The 19,909-nt window shown below is 44.0% G+C and overlaps 2 protein-coding genes across 2 annotated transcripts; one reads left to right on the forward strand and one right to left on the reverse strand.

Annotated features, from left to right (window-relative positions):
• The first annotated feature begins 13,199 nt into the window (after nucleotides 1–13,199).
• Nucleotides 13,200–16,582, forward strand: LOC123180588 (DNA-directed RNA polymerase V subunit 7). Its single transcript, XM_044592663.1, has 2 exons — nucleotides 13,200–13,355; nucleotides 15,770–16,582. The coding sequence occupies exon 2, from the start codon at nucleotides 15,780–15,782 to the stop codon at nucleotides 16,305–16,307; it is 528 nt and encodes a 175-aa protein (XP_044448598.1). The 5' UTR covers nucleotides 13,200–13,355; nucleotides 15,770–15,779; the 3' UTR covers nucleotides 16,308–16,582.
• Nucleotides 16,583–17,227: 645 nt separating this feature from the next.
• Nucleotides 17,228–19,659, reverse strand: LOC123180589 (universal stress protein PHOS34). Its single transcript, XM_044592664.1, has 4 exons — nucleotides 19,316–19,659; nucleotides 17,933–18,042; nucleotides 17,726–17,844; nucleotides 17,228–17,627 (listed from the first exon to the last, which is right to left on the reverse strand). The coding sequence occupies exons 1-4, from the start codon at nucleotides 19,497–19,499 to the stop codon at nucleotides 17,540–17,542; spliced, it is 501 nt and encodes a 166-aa protein (XP_044448599.1). The 5' UTR covers nucleotides 19,500–19,659; the 3' UTR covers nucleotides 17,228–17,539.
• Between the last annotated feature and the right edge of the window lie 250 nt (nucleotides 19,660–19,909).

The raw sequence follows: 19,909 nt of genomic DNA on the forward strand, positions 1-19,909 counted from the left end.
CTTGCATTGACATCAATTGATGGGCATCTCCCTAGCCCGTTGATTAGCCGCGTCAATGTGAGACTTTATCCTTTTTTGTCTTCTTCACACAACCCCCATCATTATATTCTATTCCACCCATAGTGCTATATCCATGGCTCACGCTCATGTATTGCGTGAAAGTTGAAAAGGTTTGAGATTACTAAAGTATGAAACAATTGCTTGGCTTGTCATCGGGGTTGTGCATGATGAGAGCATTCTTGTGTGACGAAAATGGAGCATGAACAAACTATATGATTTTGTAGGGATGAACATTCGTTGGCCATGTTATTTTGAGAAGACATGATTGCTTAGTTAGTATGCTTGAAGTATTATTATTTTTATGTCAATATTAAACTTTTATCTTGAATCTTTCGGATCTGAACATTCATGCCACAATAAAGAAAATTACATAGAAAATTATGTTAGGAAGCATTCCACATCAAAAATTCTGTTTTTATCATTTACCTACTCGAGGACGAGCAGGAATTAAGCTTGGGGATGCTTGATACGTCTCCAACGTATCTATAATTTTTTATTGTTCCATGCTATTATATTATCTATTTTGGATGTTTAATGGGCTTTATTATACACTTCTATTATTTTTGGGACTAACCTACTAACCAAAGGCCCAGTGCAAATTGCTGTTTTTTTGCCTATTTCAGTGTTTCGCGGAAAAGGAATATCAAACGGAATCCAAACGAAGTGAAACCTTTGGGAGAGTCGTTTTTGGAAAAAACGCAATCCAGAAGACTTGGAGTGGACATCAAGGAAGCAACGAGGCGACCACGAGGTAGGAGGGCGCGCCCCCCACCCTCATGTGCCCCTCATGGCTCCACCGACCTACTTCTTTCGCCTATATATACTCATATACCCCAAAAACATCCAGGAGCACCACGAAACCCTATTTCCACCGCCGCAACCTTCTGTACCCGTGAGATCCCATCTTGGGGCCTTTTCCGGCGCTCTGCCGGAGGGGGAATCGATCATGGAGGGCTTTTACATCAACACCATAGCCTCTCTGATGATGTGTGAGTAGTTTACCACAGACCTTCGGGTCCATGGTTATTAGCTAGATGGCTTCTTCTCTCTCTTTGGATCTCAATACAAAGTTCTCCTCGATCTTCTTGGAGATCTATTCGATGTAATACTTTTTGCGGTGTGTTTGTCAAGATCCGATGAATTGTGGGTTTATGATCAAGTTTATATATGAACAATATTTGAATCTTCTTTGAATTCTTATATGCATGATTTGATATCTTTGCAAGTCTCTTCGAATTATCAGTTTGGTTTGGCCTACTAGATTGATCTTTCTTGCAATGGGAGAAGTGCTTAGCTTTGGGTTCAATCTTGCGGTGCTCGATCCCAGTGACAGCAGGGGAAACGACACATATTGTATTGTTGCCATCGAGGATAAAAAGATGGGGTTTATATCATATTGCTTGAGTTTATCCCTCTACATCATGTCATCTTGCCTAATGTGTTACTCTGTTCTTATGAACTTAATACTCTAGATGCATGCTGGATAGCGGTCGATGTGTGGAGTAGTAGTAGTAGATGAAGAATCGTTTCGATCTACTTGACACGGACGTGATGCCTATATACATGATCATGCCTAGATATTCTCATAACTATGCGCTTTTCTATCAATTGCTCGACAGTAATTTGTTCACCCACCATAGAATTTGCTATCTTGAGAGAAGCCACTAGTGAAACCTATGGCCCCCGGGTCTATTTTCCATCATATTAATCTCCCGTCAACTAGCTATTTCTGTCGCCGTTTATTTTGCAATCTTTACTTTTCAACCTATACAACGAAAATACCAAAAATATTTATCTTATTATCTCTATCAGATCTCACTTTGGCAAGTGGCCGTGAAGGGATTGACAACCCCTTTATCGCGTTGGTTGCAAGGTTCTTAATTGTTTGTGCAGGTACTAGGGACTTGCGTGTAGTCTCCTACTGGATTGATACCCTGGTTCTCAAAAACTGAGGGAAATACTTACGCTACTTTGCTGCATCACCCTTTCCTCTTCAAGGGGAAAACCAACGCATGCTCAAGAGGTAGCAGGTATACCTTCACAAATTCTTCAAAAAGAGCTCATATGAACTCCTCACTGACAAGAAACCCAATGTGAGTTATTTCAAAGTCTTCGGTGCTAAATGTTGGATTAGAGATCCTCATCACAATTCTAAATTTGCACCGAAAGCACATGAAGGTTTTATGCTTGGTTACGGAAAGGACTCGCACACCTACAGAGTTTTCAACACCGTTCACCACAAGGTTGTTGAAACTGTAGATGTGCGGTTCGATGAAACTAATGGCTCGCAAAGAGAGCACCTACCTCCTATGCTAGATGAAAAGACACATGAGGAATCCATCAAGTTCAAGGCTACTGAGGATGTCATTCCTACCGAAGAATCTGCTGATGAAGTCATTCCAGAACGTGAAGAACATCATGCTGGTGCACCTGAGGAAAATGGCTCTGAAGAAAATGCTGAGCCGACTCAACGTCATCAACCCGCTCATCCTCGCGTTTCAAATGAAGTGCAGATCGAGAAAATCATCAGCGACATCAACGCACTAGGTCCTCTCACACGCTCAAAGGCTTCACATTTGTCTAACTTTTGTGGGCACTTCGCTTTTGTCTCTATCACATAGCCCACCAGAGTAGATGAGGCATTTCTAGAGTTTGAGTGGATTCAAGCAATGCAAGAGGAATTACATCAGTTCGAGCTCAACAATGTCTGGGAACTTGTCAAGCGACCGGACCCTCGCAAGTACAATATCATTGGCACCAAATGGATCTACCGCAACAAGCAATATGAAAATGGCCTTGTGGTGAGGAATAAGGCACGACTAGTAGCTCAAGGCTACACACAGGTTGAAGGAATTGATTTCGATGAAACTTTTGCACCTGTTGCTAGACTTGAGGCTATTCACATATTGCTTGCTTATGCTAACCATCATAATATCATCTTATATCAAATGGATGTGAACAGTGCATTCCTCAATGGTAAGCTTGAGGAAGAAGTATATGTTGCTCAACCCCCAGGTTTTGAAGATCCAAAGCATCCTCACAAAGTCTTCAGACTCAATAAGGCCCTCTATGGCCTCAAGCAGGCCCCTCGAGCGTGGTATGATACTTTGAAGGAATTCCTCATGAAGAAAGGCTTCAAACCCAGTTCACTTGACCCAACTCTTTTCACTAAACCTATGATGATGAATTATTTGTGTGCCAAATATATGTTGATGATATTATCTTTGGTTGTACTAACCAGCGTTACACTGACGAATTTGCCTATATGATGAGTGAGGAATATCAAATGTCTATGATGGGAGAATTGAAATTCTTCTTAGGTCTTCAAATTCGTCAACAGCGCAACGGCATATTCATATCTCAGGAGAAATACCTCAAGGATGTGTTGAGGAAATTCGGCATGCAAGATTGCAAAGGCGTCAAAATCCCTATGCCCACAAATGGCCATCTATGCACTGATGAAAATGGTATTGACTTCGATCAAAAGGTATACCGCTCCATGATTGGTACTTTATTGTATCTATGTGTATCTAGGCCAGATATTATGCTTAGTGTTTGCATGTGTGCCCGTTTTCAAGCTACACCGAAGGAATCACACCATAAGGCTGTGAAGCATATTCTTCGATATCTAGCTCACACTCCAACACTTGGATTATGGTATCCCAAGGGCTCGGTTTTTGATCCCATTGGATATTCAGACTCTAACTATGCTGGTGATCGTGTGGACTGCAAGTCAACATCAGGCACATGCCATTTCCTCGGACGATCCTTAGTATGTTGGTCCTCGAAGAAGCAAAACTGCGTATCACTCTCTACTGCTGAAGCTGAGTACATTGCTGCTGGTTCGTGTTGTGCTCAATTGCTATGGATGAAGACTAACCCTCTAAGTGTGAAGAAATTAACGAAGAATTCGATTCTCAGAGCCATACGACAATTGTATGCGGCGTCTGAAATCATCATTCTTATACGGTGGGTTAGGCCACCAACAAAAGTTGAAAATCTTCAATTTGAGTTTTTCTTCATTTTTGAAATTCCTCGGTTGTTCAAATTCTTCAACTTTGCAATGTCTTCACTCTTTCCGACCTCGTTCTTCATTGACTATATATATATATATATATATTGGCGCTATTCTGTGCGAGCGCGCATAATTGCTTAGCGTGCGCTCCGGCCGGTGCTAATAAGGCGGGTGGGTCGCGCCGAGATGTCTACTCTTCATCATTAATTTGGTTGAGGGTAACGGTCCTTGCAAAATAAAGTAACGCATTTAATTTTATTACCATGCCTGGTCCGTTGTATCCCGATTCTGCGATCACTATTCATTGACAGTAACGGGGATACTAGAGATGGTAATGGACAAAGAATACTTACCAGGCAATGAGTAATCATTGGTTTGAGCCCTAAACATAGTTAAAATCTTGCTGACATATAGTAACAAATTACTGCACTCACTAATTGGCTGTAATAAAAATGATGGAGTGGATGTTAATGAAAAAAGTAATTACCCACGAAAGAATTATAGATGCTTTGATCCTGGCGCATGGTAAACCTAGTAAACTAGTCCGATATGTAGTAATGGATTACTACATGTGCTTGGAAAAAAACACTTGAATGATCGCAAGAATGAAAAAATGAAGTGCTCTTGATATATATGGTAAAAAACTAAAATTATTATAGACTCTTTTGCACTACTCCTTGATTCTCTAATCATAAAATAATCACATGGTAATGTTAAAATAATCACATGGTATTTATATTTCAGTTTTTATGTCCTCTACAGCATTCACTTATTGCTAGTTCTTCAAGTAGACTTTTCTGCTAAGTGAATGTGATCGGACCCTTCCCCCTCTATGGTAAACTCAACCCAGTCTGTTCACAAATTCTTCATGTGCGTTCTATTTGAAACCCGTTCAAAATCTTCATTGTGTCCATGTCAGCTGAAGAAATTGCGAACGAAACTTTAAAATTATCTTATATAAATTTTCGGCGTTTGCCGCTCAAACCGTTCCGCATCCCACGGTATGATTATCCTATTCACCCACGATCTCACACGATCTCCACCTCACTGTACGTGGGTGACACATGTCGCTAGGATGAGAAGGGTCAGGGGCACGTACGTCCATTTTCCTCGAACGAGCGGTTTTTCACTTTGGTTATAAATACCCCTCACCCTCCTCAGACCTCATTTACCCTGCTCGACCTCACTCCCCTCGCTCGAGCTCTCTGACCTAGCGCCGCCGCTACTTCCATCGTCGCCGGTGAGGAAGAGCTTCACTGCCTCGACCTCGTCGCCGTCGTACTCGCGCCACCCGCGGAAATCTTCACTCCGCCGCTGCCGTAGTTGTCTTCCGCCGCCGAGTTAGGGCGTGGAAGATCTGAACGGACGAACTTCCCATCTACAACTCCCAGTTCGTCGTGTTCTTCGTCAAGAGTAAATAAAATTTATTTTTACTGCCCTTGTTTATTCTGATGATTTCCACAAAATCTTCAAAAGATGTTTATTCTTCAACTTCCACACTCATAAACACCACACATGCATCCGTTCTTAATCTATTTCTCTAAGCAACGTTTTTCCTCAAGATTCCTCAATTGTGTGGATTTTCAATCTATACAACTCTGGAACCTAAGTCGAAGACCGCTTAGTGAAATCCTCAAGACACTCCTGGTCAAATTCCGCAAACTTGTTCTTTTGAAAAACTTCTGAGAACGCATATGACCTCTCCAAATTCTTCGCACCTATACTCTGTTCACAGGTACACATGTCCGCTGCTGAATCACTAGGTTCTCATCAACTTAACTCATTTGCAGCGTTCCTTGAAGACAAATTGCATACCTCGTCAGAGAATTCTATTGTTCAAAATCCTCAACTGAAGAAAATGGCTGATAACAAAAGACCTCGGAAGGGAGGAAAGAGACCAGAAGCAAACACTGCCTTTGAGATCCTAGATGACATCTATGAGGAATATTGCACTCCTGAGGCCTCTTCCAATGCATTGGTGCTAAGGTGGGGTGCTAAAGGCATTAAAGAGCTTAGCAACCACTGTCCCCAATGCATTGGTGCTTAACATTTGTAGCTAAGCCTTTCTCATTTAATGTTTTAACACCAAAACACCTTCATGCATTGGTTAATACTCATTTTGCATAGGCCCACGCGCTTAGCACTGTTTCCTCCCGGGGTTACCATAATACTCTCTTTCCTCTTTAATTGCTCTGCCATGTCACTTTTTTGCCTATGTGGCATCCTTAGCACCGGTACACCTTGGAGCACTGGGAAGGGCCTGATGAAGCCAAACATGGCAAGGAGAACAAAAATCAGCGCAAGGTGCGCATACAGAGGATAGAGAGGAGATGGTCCAGAGAATGGAGGGAGTACAGATATGTGACTCCCAAGTACATGAAGAAATTCGCAGTACACCCTCCATGCCCAAGACCTCCATTGGCACCAGGCCAAGTTGCTGATCCCTCTAGCATCAGAAGAGGTGAGGAATTTCCCAAGGAGTGGGCTAAACGGCACTGGCCAAAATGGCCAAAGATGCAGTGAAGAAATTCAATGAAGATTCTGCTACTGCCGCTGCTGAGGTCTCTGCTAGCAAGCCCAAGAAGGCTAGCCCAAGAAGCCTGCGCACAAGCCCAGTTCCTCAGCAATGCCCTCACGGCCAAGCTCATCAAAGCCCTTACGACGTATTCCTCAAGCAGCTCCAGTCCCCAATGTTACAAAACCTTCAGCTGCTGCTGCAAAGTCCTCGGCACATGTGCGCCTCGCCTCTTGCCAAAGGATAGCTGGTATCTCTATTGCTTCAGGAGCATCTGCAAGTTCTTCAGCTCCTCCTCAGTCATCAACAGGCCCAACCATGCTGAAGACAAAGGCCACTGCTGGACGAGGCACAAGGCCAAGTCCACACAAGAAGCAGATTGCCTTTCATGTGCCGTCTAGTGAAGATGAAGCTGATGATGAGGAATTAGCAGAAATCATCAGAGACGGACAACAACGGACCGCTAGAGCCAAAGGAAGTGATGTGCCTCTTCCATTTCCTCCGGGACGGAAGTAGAATGGGCGCTGGATCCCAAGTTGATCCTTGACTTCATTGATCTCTAGCACAAGGACCCCAACACTCCTATGCCTGACTTCAATCTTACACCTGGCCAAAGTCATATGCTGACTGCCTTCATAGGCGAAGAAAAATGGAAGTTTGAAAAGGCCAGGCAACTGAAGAAAGCTCAGTACAAGGAGCGATTTCTGAAGAAGCATGTTGTCACTATGACTCCTGATGAACTTGTAGCCATGCAAACTGAGATCAAAGCACTCGGTGATGAATTTGACTCGTATCGTGCAGATTGGCTAGGAGCCAAAGTCAGATTCGTCAGAATGGCGAAGGGATTCACCTCAAATGTTGCAGCCCCAATGCAACGTGAAATTCCTCAGGCTGAAGCATCTGCACAGCCAACTGAAGAACATGCCAGCACGGCTGATGACAATCAGGCTGTTGATGATTCTAAAAGCACCAGGGCTAATGAAGAAACTCCAGCCGCTGAAGAAACTGCCAGCGCAACCTCTAGTGTTGCGCCTGAAGAACAAGCCAGGCCAGTTGAAGCATCTGCTACTATGCCTGAAGAAACTGATCAAGTCAGGGCAACTGCACCGGTTGTGCCTGAAGAAACTGCACCAATTTCCTGTGCTCCTCCTGCACAGACAAGCATCAACCTTCCTTCTGCATCAGAAGCGAAGAAAACCAAAGCTGCGGAGCGAGCAGCTGTGAAGAAAAGGAAAGCATCTGCTTCCTCAGAGTCTTCAGCTCCAAAGAAAGTGAAGACTTTGACGAGCTCTTATGCAAACCCAATAGATGTTGTTCCTATCTCAAGCATGCCATCAAAGGAGATTGTTCCCTTTAGTGAGGAATATGTGATTCCAAGCAAGTCCGATGAAGAAAATCCTTCTGCTGTTTCATTAGAGCAAATAGATGAAAAAATTGAAGTGGACAACATCACTTCAACACCACTGGTATCCTCGCCCATGCCTCAGTTCACAGCTGAAGAGGCGGACGTTGAAGAAATTGGTGAGGAAGATGAAGATGTGGATATTGGGTCTACAACTCCAATTCTGAATGATGACTACTGGGAAAGTCATCACCCCAATTCACCACTGACCACACCACTACAACAAATTCCTCAGTCCCCTGCTCAAACAGAAGAAATTCACATGGGATCTGAAGAACATCAAGCATCTCTTCTCACTATTCTTGAAGAAGTTCCAGCCACCGGAGCTGATGATTATGTTGTTGAAGAAATGGAGACCCAGGTTGCTGCTGATGACATTGCTCCTGAAATTCCTCAGCATGTGGCTCCAGTGGCTATACCTCCAGAGGCTGTGAAGACATCAACTGCAAATCTTCAGCCCAAGCCACAGAATCCTCACTCCAAGAAGGAGAAGTTCAAGGTTGAAGACTTCTTCAATGAACATCAATTCTTCACTGATTACAATCCATATGACTCTGCAAGACTTAGACGCAAGCGCTTCTGGACAACGAGTCAAATGAACTTCTATTCCTCACTGCTGTTTGAGAAGGACAAGATCTTTGACCATGAGCAAATTCCTCATGTGGATATGGAGTCACTGCCATGCTTCACCACAGTCCTCAATGTTCTACATGACGCTGGGCTTCTCAATTTCTGCACCGACATCTACGACTGGAATGAAGAACTCATTCTTCAGTTCTATGCCACACTGCACATCACAGGCAACGTTGAAGATGTCAATTCATGGGTATTGGACTGGATGACAGAAAATACTCACTACAAAGCACCGGCCTCTGAATTGCTTCATGCCATCACAGTCAGTCCTCCTCCAGAAGGTGCAGTGCTTCTCTATAATGAACCTGAGCTCTCCAACCATCTGATGCAAGTGCTGATGAAGCCATTGAAGCCAGGCCAAGCTCCAAGGACCAAATTCCCTCGTTAAGAAATTGCTCTATGTGCCAAGGACAGTATACAAAATATTGACCAAAACCCTCAGTCCGATCAAGGGCCACAACTCTGATGATGAAGAGGTTGTTGGCATCATGAAGAATCTGCTTTTCAACATCATACATGGTATTCCTATCAATTACCATGATTTCTTCATGAGGACTTTGGCCAATGTCGCTCTATCACCGTTTGAATTGAAGCCTTACGCTCCCTGGATCATGAGATTCATCAGATCAAGGTCTTCAATCAACTACAAGGCTGATTTTCAAAATCATCTCAGCTATTTGCCCCCAATTGAAGTCCTCAAAAGGACTATTTCCTCGGCTGATGAGAAGGGCAAGGTTGCTGTCATTGATGAAGGCACTCATCCATTGGATGGACAGTTTCGTAAAGCTACCTCATATTCCACCAATGATGACTCTGCCACACATGATTCTGCCGCAAATGCTTTAAAGCAAAATCCTCAAGCCACTGCTCCAAGGGTGATGACTGATCATGAGCTTCTCCTCGGTCTTCATCAGAAGGTCGATCACAACCACAAATGGGTCAAGCGTCAGTTTGGTTCAATTCTTCAGAACATGACGATCACGCAGAACACTGTGAAGAGGAACCATTACGACCTCCATGAAGTTTTTGATCGCACCTGGGCTGTATTGTCTCACCTCTACGGTGAAGAAGATCTCAAGCAAATGGGCTTCAAGCAGGACTTTGACTGGTCTCAACCACCTTCAAAGAAATTCAAGAAGGTCAAAGTTCCTCACTTGGTGGCCAGTTCATACTCTTCATCGCGCGAGACTGATGAACATGAAGATTTGAACGACACTGCGGTAGGCCCTACTTCAACGGACGACCCCAACAACGCTGGCGCTCCTCCATCGTCTTCATGATGATATTTCTTCAGGGGCGTTAGTCCTCATTTTTTGTCCCTTTTGGTCATTCAATGACAGAGGGGGAGAAATTTGAGTTAGTCTTCAAGCGGGTCTATTATATGGGCGTTTTTTTACTAAGTTACAACTCTCGTTCTTCTGAAGATTTTTGTTGATCGAGTTGTAAACTTAAGTCCGATGGTGGTCTGATACTTTTGATCTGTTCTTCTGCATGCTATTTCCTCATATATGTTAATGCACGCATGCTGAATTACGTCAGACACCATATTTCATCATGCATTTCAAATTCTTCATATCATATGTTAAATGCGTGTATGATTTACAAGATATAGGGGGAGATCTCCAAGATTCTACTCTACAATGTGCATTGCTATTCAAAGCAAATTCCTCACTTATGCACATCTTCAGGGGGAGTTCTTCTATATCTTGCAATCATATTCTTCAATATCAGTATTTACACTTCATATGTTTATACCCATTGAAAACTTAACCTATATTGTCATCAATCACCAAAAAGGGGGAGATTGTAAGTGCATCTAGTGCCCCTTAGTGATTTTGGTGTATTGAAAACTTATAGGTTAAGGGACTATTGAGTTTGTGAGTGTACACGGGTCTATAAGTCTATGAGGAGTTTGATATTTACATAGAAAGTCGACCCCTAAACATGAATGTCTTCAACTGAAGACTTTGGCTTTCTGAAGACTTTGAAAGTGAAGAATTTGGTGTGATCCTGAAGACTTGTTATTCATGCGAGGATTATGAAGCGTGAAGACTTTTGTTTTCGTAGTTTTATTTTCTCTTTCTTGAGTCATAGGAAACACTGTACTGTTAAAGGGGGCCAAGGTAAAACTAAGGAAAAGTTTCCAAGTGATGCTCATCTCAAAATCCTACACCTACCAATCCTTTTGAGTGAAGCCATTGGAAATCTCATACGGTTCAGTCAATTTCTTCAGTGATAGAGACGAAGATCTTTCGGTCTCTGAGGAATTTGTTCAGATTGAGGAGTTAGGAATTCGTCAGTGCGGATTGCCTACAAGTGAGGAACATGATAGCCCCGAGGAATTTGATAGTCAAATTTCCGACCGTTGTTGTGCTATGCGCCAGCTGTCCCAAAATATCTACCCACCTAACGGTCATATCATTGAAGGGCATTTATGTATTATCATGTCGGGCTGCTCCCTAGGCTATAAATAGCCGCGCCCTACAACCACTAGCTGGTTGGCTGCTCCGCGAGAAACTGACACTTGTCATTGAGAGCATCCCATCCTCCGAGGACTTTGAGCGAAAATCATCAAGTGAGGAAAACCCAAACCCAAACACCTACAAACCCAAAGTGATTGAGCATCACTGAAGAGATTGTTCCTGTGTGGAACCAACACTTGTTACCTTTGAGGACTGTGCATCCTCCAGACGGTTAGGCGTCATGGTCTAGAGCATCCAAGAGGAAATTGTGGATCGCGGAGTGACCAAGTCTGTGAAGGTTTGGAAGTCACCTGAAGACTTACCACGAGTGTTTGGGCGAGGTCTGTGTGACCTTAGCTCAAGGAGAATACGGTGAGGACTGTGTGTCCTCAGGTTTAAATACCTAGCCGCTCCAACCAGACGTACGACTGTCACAGCAGTTGGAACTGGTCTACCAAATCACTGTCTTCATCGAGCTACTGGTTCTATTTCCTCAACCCTTTCATTTCCTCATTCTTGTGTTGAAGTACTTGATCGTTATTGTTTGAAGACTTTGATTGAAGACTTTCACAATTTCCTCAATCCTATTTCTCCAGTCAGTTTTTCTTCAGCCTGCTTATCATGTGTTTACGCTACTTGTACTTTGTGCTTGTTTTCATTTCATCATGATGACTGTGCTACTGCTCTGTTATGCTTGCATCTGAGTACTTATTCCGCTGCTAGTTGTTCGTGACTTAGGAATTTCCTCACCTCAAAATTCCTCAGTGACGAATTTGTAAAAATCGCCTATTCACCCTCCCCCCTCTAGTCGATATAACGCACTTTCAGCTAAGCTCATCTTCGTGACTGTTCCTTTACCTGTTGTATCTGGCCTTGAGTGTTTTGTGTGGGGGTGTGGTATGGTGTGGTGTTGAGTTGTTTGCGATGATTGTAATCGGTGATGGTTGCTTTATAATATAAAGCAGGGGGAAACCCTTTTTCGATAAGTTCACCTTTTCTTTCTATATCCTTTTGCTAATGCAGTTTGGTTCAGACATCAATGGTGCCTTAAGGTGGACAATTTTGTAGCTCCTCCGGACACTTTGCAATGCATCATTACTAAAATTCTTTCTATGAATTACATTATGCTTCTTTCCATAATATTTTCACTTTCTTATGGTGCCTTTGGAAAAATAGGAATGATTGTCTTTTTCAGAGGAAGATCTCTATGCCTTATTAGGTGCACTTCATGGAGAAGTCTATATCTTCTTCCAGAGAGTTGGTGGAGAACCTCAAGCATGTCCTTGCTAATTTGGATCAGAACATGAACAATACTACTTCTGATGTGATGCCTATGTAGGGGCACAATTTAGCTCGTGATCTTCTTATTACAGGTAAAAAGATCTTTTCCGAATGCGTCTTGAAAGAACACAAGTATTCCTGGCAGGGGCCAATCTCCGACAACAAGTTTTGGAGTTCCCATTCATGTGGTGGATGAGATTCAAGCCTCTATGGATTAAGTCTTACTTACATTATCTGCTGAAGTTGGAGCTCTATGTCTTATGTTGTCGTTGAAAGGCATCCTGGCCTACAAGGAGCAACTTTCTTAACAGATAACTTGACTTTGGCTAAAGCAACAACTCTCAAGAGCATCAATTCTTCTCATTCTAGATGGGAGATGAGATAGCAACTTGCAGCGTTTATCTTAGTTATTGATCTACAATTGTGCTCACATAGTTCTTACTAGTCAAGTAGATCATGCCTTAGTTGTTTTAAACTTGCTCATAGTCATCTCGCAAAAAAAAACTTGGTCATAGTCACTCTAATGTCCTTTTCTTGCTTGCTGAACTGTCTTGGGGTGATGATCCATGTTGTAACTTGTCCCTGAGCAATCCTCAAAAAACAAACTTGTCCCTCAGCAAAGTTTGATGAAACTTGACGCCTTGGGCGCCTCTGGTTTGTTAAAAAAAATGTGCGATGGCAGCAGCCGTAATTTCGGGGAGAAGATGAGGCATGGCATCTTGGTGTAAATAGCTACTCCCTTCATTCAGAAATACTTATCTTCGAAATGGATAAAATTAATGTATTTATAACTAAAATAAGTCTAGATACAACGATTTCGAGGATAAAGTATTTCCGGATAGGGAGTAACCTGCTACCAGTCTCTCGTCTCTCCCCCTTTCTCTCTCTGTGGACACAGCGGCGACCCGCAACAGAGCCCAACCACCTGCGGCGCGACCTAGCCGGCGAGCGGCGGCAACCACAGGTCCGGCGAGGGGCGGCGTTCAGGTAACAGCCTCTCCCCTGCCTACATTTATCCGCTTCTCCCCTTGCCTATTGCTGCTCTTTTAACCTAAAATCTGAGATCGTGGGGATTTCCTGTCCTTTTCTTCCTAACCAACGCGCGATTCTCGTTCGCTGCTGAATGCGAGCAACCAAACCCGAGTCTTTCTTTGCAAGGACCCATCTAGTCGCGTTCTAGGTTCGATTGTTCTTGCAGAAACTTGCTTTCCCCCAAATTTTGGGGGTTTACCTGAAGTCCTAAAAACCCCACTCGTTGCTTCTAGTCCACCTGCCGAGGAGAGGAGGGAGACGACATCCATGCATTCCCTGGTTATTAACGGGGTCAAAGAAGTATTATTCATGTTGCGCGCAGGTCAGGAAACTTTTTCCCGATGTCCAAAACTCCGCCTTGAAATTGTATGGCGTTTCAAGTCTGAAATGTTGCAGGTTCAGAGGAAAGATGATCTGGGTGCTTCGTTCAGTAATGTCTCCTTTGTTAGTTATCCGACACCGGACCTAGTTCTTGCATATACTGCTGCTTTTGTTCTTTAATTGTGTTTGAAATGCTTTCAAGCTCTCCTAACAAAGCCTTGCACCGCCTCGGCGGCGGCCTCGGATTGCAATGCATTCATGACTCTGTGGGGCAGGGCCTTGCCTTTGCATTGTGTGGGTGGCGACCTGGTGCTGTGTGGGTAGCGAGTTCGTTGACCAGGTCGACGCGACCCAAGGGGTCGGTCTGGCTGGCACATCGAGGCAGTGGCCTCGGATTTTGGCGCGTCGTTTGTGGTCTGCAGGCGGGCGTCTCGTGTAGCATGGGCTATAAGGCGTCAGTTTTCTGCAGCGGTGCGGCTCACCTACATGCAGTGGAAGTCGGAGCGGCGGCTCCGGATCCGAGGGTGTGTGTTTTGGTGCGGTTGTAGCCTTGTGTCGTGTGGTCGACGAGGCTTTGTCGCTTGTGCGTTTTTTGGCCTAGTTTCCCTTATAAACTGGGCTGCTATGATCGGTTTTTGATCCGGTTTTCCTTATAAACTGGATCAAACTCTTGCCATGTTGGCCACTTTATATTCAGATGGGGAACCCCCACCCCCCCACCCCCCGTGGTGATTCTCAAAATTAAAAAACAAAGCTTTGCACAGAATTTTGTGCCGACAGGAAGCACATATGTATTGATGGTCAGTATGTTGATAGCCATTGTAAATCCGTGCCCGCCTTTTGGTCATTGTATTGGGCTATGTCCCCTGTTAAAGTTAGCATCAATCATGGCAGAAATCTAGTAGTACTAATAGTTGGAGCATTTGAATGCTGATAAATTTCTGAAATCTTTCCACACTAAGGGACCGCCGCAAGAAACGTCTTCTCTGATTTTGAGTTGCAAGTAGGCAAATGAACTAGCAGGAACAAACTTCTGTATACACGGTTAGTCGTTAAAGGCCCCAAAACCGGTATGTCTGCGCATGTCAAATGCACGCAGAGTTGTTTGATTACTTTGGTGTGCTGCGCGGTGAAATGGGTTGCACGGTGAAACCGGTAGATACATAACGGTCTTAATACAAAAGGTAGAAACGGCATTGCCCCAGTTGCTTGTAGAAACACATTTATTTCCTCTTTAGGATTTTATCTGTTGCTCCTAATTTAATGTTATGTCCCCTGTTAAAGTTAGCATCAATTATGGTAGAAATCTAGTGGTACTAATAGTTGGAGCCTTTGAATGCTGATATATTTCTGAAATCTTTGCACACTAACGGACCGCCGAAGAAATGTCCTCTCTGATTTTGAGTTGCGAGTAGGCAAATGAACTAGCAGGAACAAACTTCTGTATACACGGTTAGTCGTCACAGGGCCCAAAACCGGTATGTCTGCGCATGTCAAATGCACATAGAGTTGTTTGATTACCTTGTTGTGCCCCGCGGTGAAATGGTTCCTGCTCTCTGCAATGAGAAAAGAATGCCGAGGTTACCTCTGTCAACTATAGTTTGTTTTGAGATTTGTGCGAAGTTTCTATATAAGTATGCTGCAGCACAACTCTTTTAATGCATTTATATAAATTGACCAAAACCACACTTATTCTGCAATTGCGGAGTACAACTTATAGCAACTAACTATAAATTTCTGAGAAGTATAACGTAGAAGTGAAAAGCCATAGTTTTGAGCTTTTAGTGTAGCATGCCTAATAGTTGTTGTAGATACATAACGGTCTTAATACAAAAGGTGGAAACGGCGTTGCCTCTTTAGGATTTTACTAGTTACCCTTCAATGTTATGACAGTATATTTGCAATAATATGTTCTCTATAGCAGAAGAAATGCGCTTTAAATTTTCCCTGCCCTGTAAAACCTTAAGCATGTTTCCCTATCATATTCAGTGAAGAATTGCTGCACCACTTGAAGGCTGATATTCATGTACAATTTTGACTTTTGGCAGGTCGTCAACCATGGTTTTCCTTCAGGAAGAGATGTCTTGGAACGTGCTGATCTCACCGGACCAGCTGAGCCCCAAGGGCCTGCTGCTCCGCAAGTCCATCATCGTGCGTCTTCTGGAGGACGTCACCAACAGGAAGGCCTCCAAGGAGCATGGCTACTACATTGCTGTAAACGAGCTGAAGACAATCTCTGAAGGGAAGGTTCGTGAGCTGACCGGAGACGTTCTTTTCCCGGTCACATTCACCTGCATCACCCAGAGGCCTATGAAGGGGGAGATCTTGGTCGGCTCCGTGGAGAAGATCCTCAAGCACGGTGTCTTCCTCAAATCGGGGCCGATTGAAAGCATCTTCCTGTCGGAGAAATCGATGAGCGACTACAAGTACATGGGCGGCGAGAACCCCATGTTCATGAATGACCACTCGAAGCTGGAGAGGGACACCGCTGTGCGCTTCAAGGTCATGGGGTTCCGCTGGATGGAGGCAGACCGCCAGTTCCAGCTCCTTGCGTCGCTGGCTGGTGATTTCCTCGGGCCGCTGTGAGCTGCTCCGGAGATGCTAAACCTGGCCCCTGCTGTACATTTTGTTATCCTGGTGGTGGTGGATGAACTTTGCTGTTGTGATGGCCGGTGGCACATGGTTGCCGTGACTTTTCGCAGTGTCTTGAACTCATCAGTGTAGTGTGATGCAGGCTATAGGGTGTGATGACAATGGGATTTAACTCCATGTCTTGAACTCATCAGTGTAGTGTGAATTATGACGAGCCTGCGTTTGAACATATCACTTTTAACTTGGATGCATGTGTTTGTGGCCTTCTACTCCCTCCGTTCCTAAATAGAAGACTTTTTAGAGATTTCAATATGGACTACATACAGAGCAAAATGAGTGAATCTATAGTCTAAACTATGTAGTGTTACTATTCATCACCCGGGGTGCAGAATAAGTTATTCTTCACCCGAGGTAATCTTACGATCGCTTCCTAAATAAATTACGTTTATAGTTACATGCATATTGATTCAATATGTAAAATTTGGTATAAAAAACAAAAATATAGGTTATAAGACTAGTATGTATATTTTACACTATGTTTTTACATTCGTAATTTTACGTAACATATAATATTTTTTATGGCGAGTGCATATTTTCTTACATTCTCTTTTTATGTATAAAATAAGACAAAAATTACGAAACGTAAAAATACGATGCATTTATGTCAAAATAGAGAGGGAGTGAAGAATAACTATTCCTCACCCAGGATGACGAATAGCGCGACTATCTATATACATCCATATGTAGCCAATATTAAAATCTCTAGAACGACTTATATTTAGAAACAAAGCGAGTACTTGCTTGCATGCTTCCCATTTGATCTTTGCTTAAAGCAAATACACACGCTAGTAGGATTATCATCATGATCCACTGTGGGATCAGATGCAACCGTAATGTGACTGTTCTTTTAATGCTGAAAGAAAATTACTAGCATCTGCAATGGACAGCAGAATCCATTTTATTCAGACTCTAGAAACTGTATGAACACCACGGATGCAACAAACAGCAGCACGGACCGACTCATGGGGCAAAACCTAGGCTGAAGATAAGCACACAAATGTACATGATGTACAGGACACGCACAGATTACACAACCTGGGAATCATCCACAGGCTAATTGTCAATTATTATTACGAATAACACTGGATGGTTCAATAAGTTGCGGCCAACTGGATATATAGGACTCCGGCAAACTAAAACACATGTAGACATTTGCGACCATGAGATCAGGCATGGTTACTCGCTGGCTTGACAACGGTGACCGGGCAGGCGGCGTTGTTCACGACGTAATCGCTGACGCTGCCCAAGAGCACCCTGCAGTTCAGAGATGCAAAAGATTAGCACTCTACTATGACGAAACAAACAATGTGCCTGAAGAGCAGTTTGGAGGTCGTTTGGTCGGTGGTCGCAACCTCTTGAGCTTGCCAAGGCCCCTGCTCCCAATGACCAGGGAGCTGATGGGCATGTCATGGATGGCTTGGCACAGCTTCTCGCGGGGATCTCCAAACAGGACTTTGGAAACCACGGCAACCTGCCGAAAAATGAAAATGCGGGATCTTGTTACAGCAAATGTGTCAAGGAGACCACGGTGGTGGTACATTATGGTGTGGAGTGGTCACCTCCTTCTGCTTCGCTATAGTGTTGAGCATGTCCAGCGTTTCAGCATCAGGCTTCACACCATACTTCTTTGCAATTGAAGGGTGAGAGAACTCCGAGAGGGGGATCAAAGCTGAAATGGAAAAAAGAAATGAGTACAGTGAGCACTGAGCAGTAGGCCACAGTTGTAAAACAACTTTATTTAGATAAACAAGGTGTGAGCATGTAAACTGCATGAACAAGGAATATCACACATGCCATTCATGGTTCATTCGCTCTATGAACAAGAATAACTAGTAATTTATTTAATTGATGTGTCCATATTTAACACTGTTCATAGCATCACATACACATCAGCACATGCAACGTTTAGTTAACTACGATGATGGATGAGCTGATGAATACAGTATATTGATTCTAGGGAACATAACTGCTGTATTCTATAGTATAGCGTAAAAAACGTATTGTATTTTTTTACAATTTTGGTTAACTGAGGGATCAAATATGTAGTCAACTTTATTTGCACTTTTTTTACAATAAATTCTTGCTCTGCCCAATAGAAACACAAACACTGCTTGAAAAGAGTTGGAACTTCTTTTTTCTAACTTATGTTATCAACTATTTCGTGTTTACAAAGATCGTTGGATTTCAAAGACATGGGCTTCATTTTTTTAGCTTCTTATTACCTGCGGGATATTATGGGATGGAGGGAGTATTAAAAATGAACCTATTGGCTGCCAGAACGGATCTCTGAAGCTTAAATTGTAAGTGTAGCAAATCCTATGATCCATGTGTAGTAACTGAATTTGCAAGCGCTAACAAATTACTATTGTTCATCCAGGCTAATGTTTAACAAAACAAACAGGTTAGACCCAGAGCTTAATAAGAAATGGTTCGATCCAGAGTTAGGATCGGCTGGTCAGTTCACCATCCGGCAAACCAAAATCGGCGCGGCTGTTCACTCCCAGAGCTAAAGCGACGCCTAGGAAAGCCCATGGACAGAGCAGGATGAGCGAACATCAGTTGCCAACCGCTCCCCAAAGAAGCCATGCTCTGTCTTCGCTAGCCCCTATCCTAATAGTCAAAACAAATTCTACGACCAGAGCAGGATGCTGCTGCTGCGCTGCTCCGGTACAGCAAAAGGCAGCCCACTTACTAATTCCAAGAAGCAAGAGTAGGCAAAGTAATCAGCACGAACATACGCATAAGGATCATAGCAACTGCTACCCCTTGCGCCGACGCGGCTCGTACAGATCGGAATCTTGCACGGATCGGGGGATTGGTGGGCGCGACAAGAAACTAAGATCAAGAGCAGCCAGCAGGCTGACAGGTACACAACTAGTTGCGGTACAGTAGCAAGAGCAGTAGGACTAGGGAGGAAGAGGAGGGGTTGAGTTGGTACGTACGCGAGCCGGAGGCCTCCCAGAGGAGGGTCTCGCCCTGCTCGTAGTCGGGGTCCTTGAGGACGTGCAGGAGGAGCAGGTTGTCGCCGGCGCGGAGCAGGTTGTCCGCCGCCCACTGCAGCGCCGCGCGGCTCCCCTCCGAGAAGTCCACCGCCAGGCCCACCCACCTCCCGCCGTCCGCAGCCATGGTCGATCTCCTCTTCTCTCTTCTCCTCGCTCGGCTCTTGGGTGGTGGTGGAGGTGGTGGAGGTCACCGCTGTTTGGAAGGAAGGGGGGAGACGCAGGAACAATTAAGGACGACGACGGTGGTGGTGGCCTTCTCTTGTCGGCCAGAGGATATTTGTTTGACGCGGTGCGGTGCGGTGCTACATGTCATGTGTGCGTGATTGAGGGCGCCCACATGCGCACCCGCTGGGCCACCTTTGGAAATTTCCCTCTCTGCCTCCTGCAAAGATTCTTCTATCTCCTAATGTTTGTTCGCAATCTGGAAATATTTCAGAAACTTGGGGCAATTATCACAGATTTCTGCATGTAATCTATTTACAAGATGATTTCTGCATGGACAGATTTCATAACTCCTTGGGGGAATTATAGATT

The sequence above is a fragment of the Triticum aestivum genome, chromosome 1D (assembly GCF_018294505.1).
Source record: "Triticum aestivum cultivar Chinese Spring chromosome 1D, IWGSC CS RefSeq v2.1, whole genome shotgun sequence".
Classification (NCBI taxonomy): Eukaryota; Viridiplantae; Streptophyta; class Magnoliopsida; order Poales; family Poaceae; genus Triticum; species Triticum aestivum.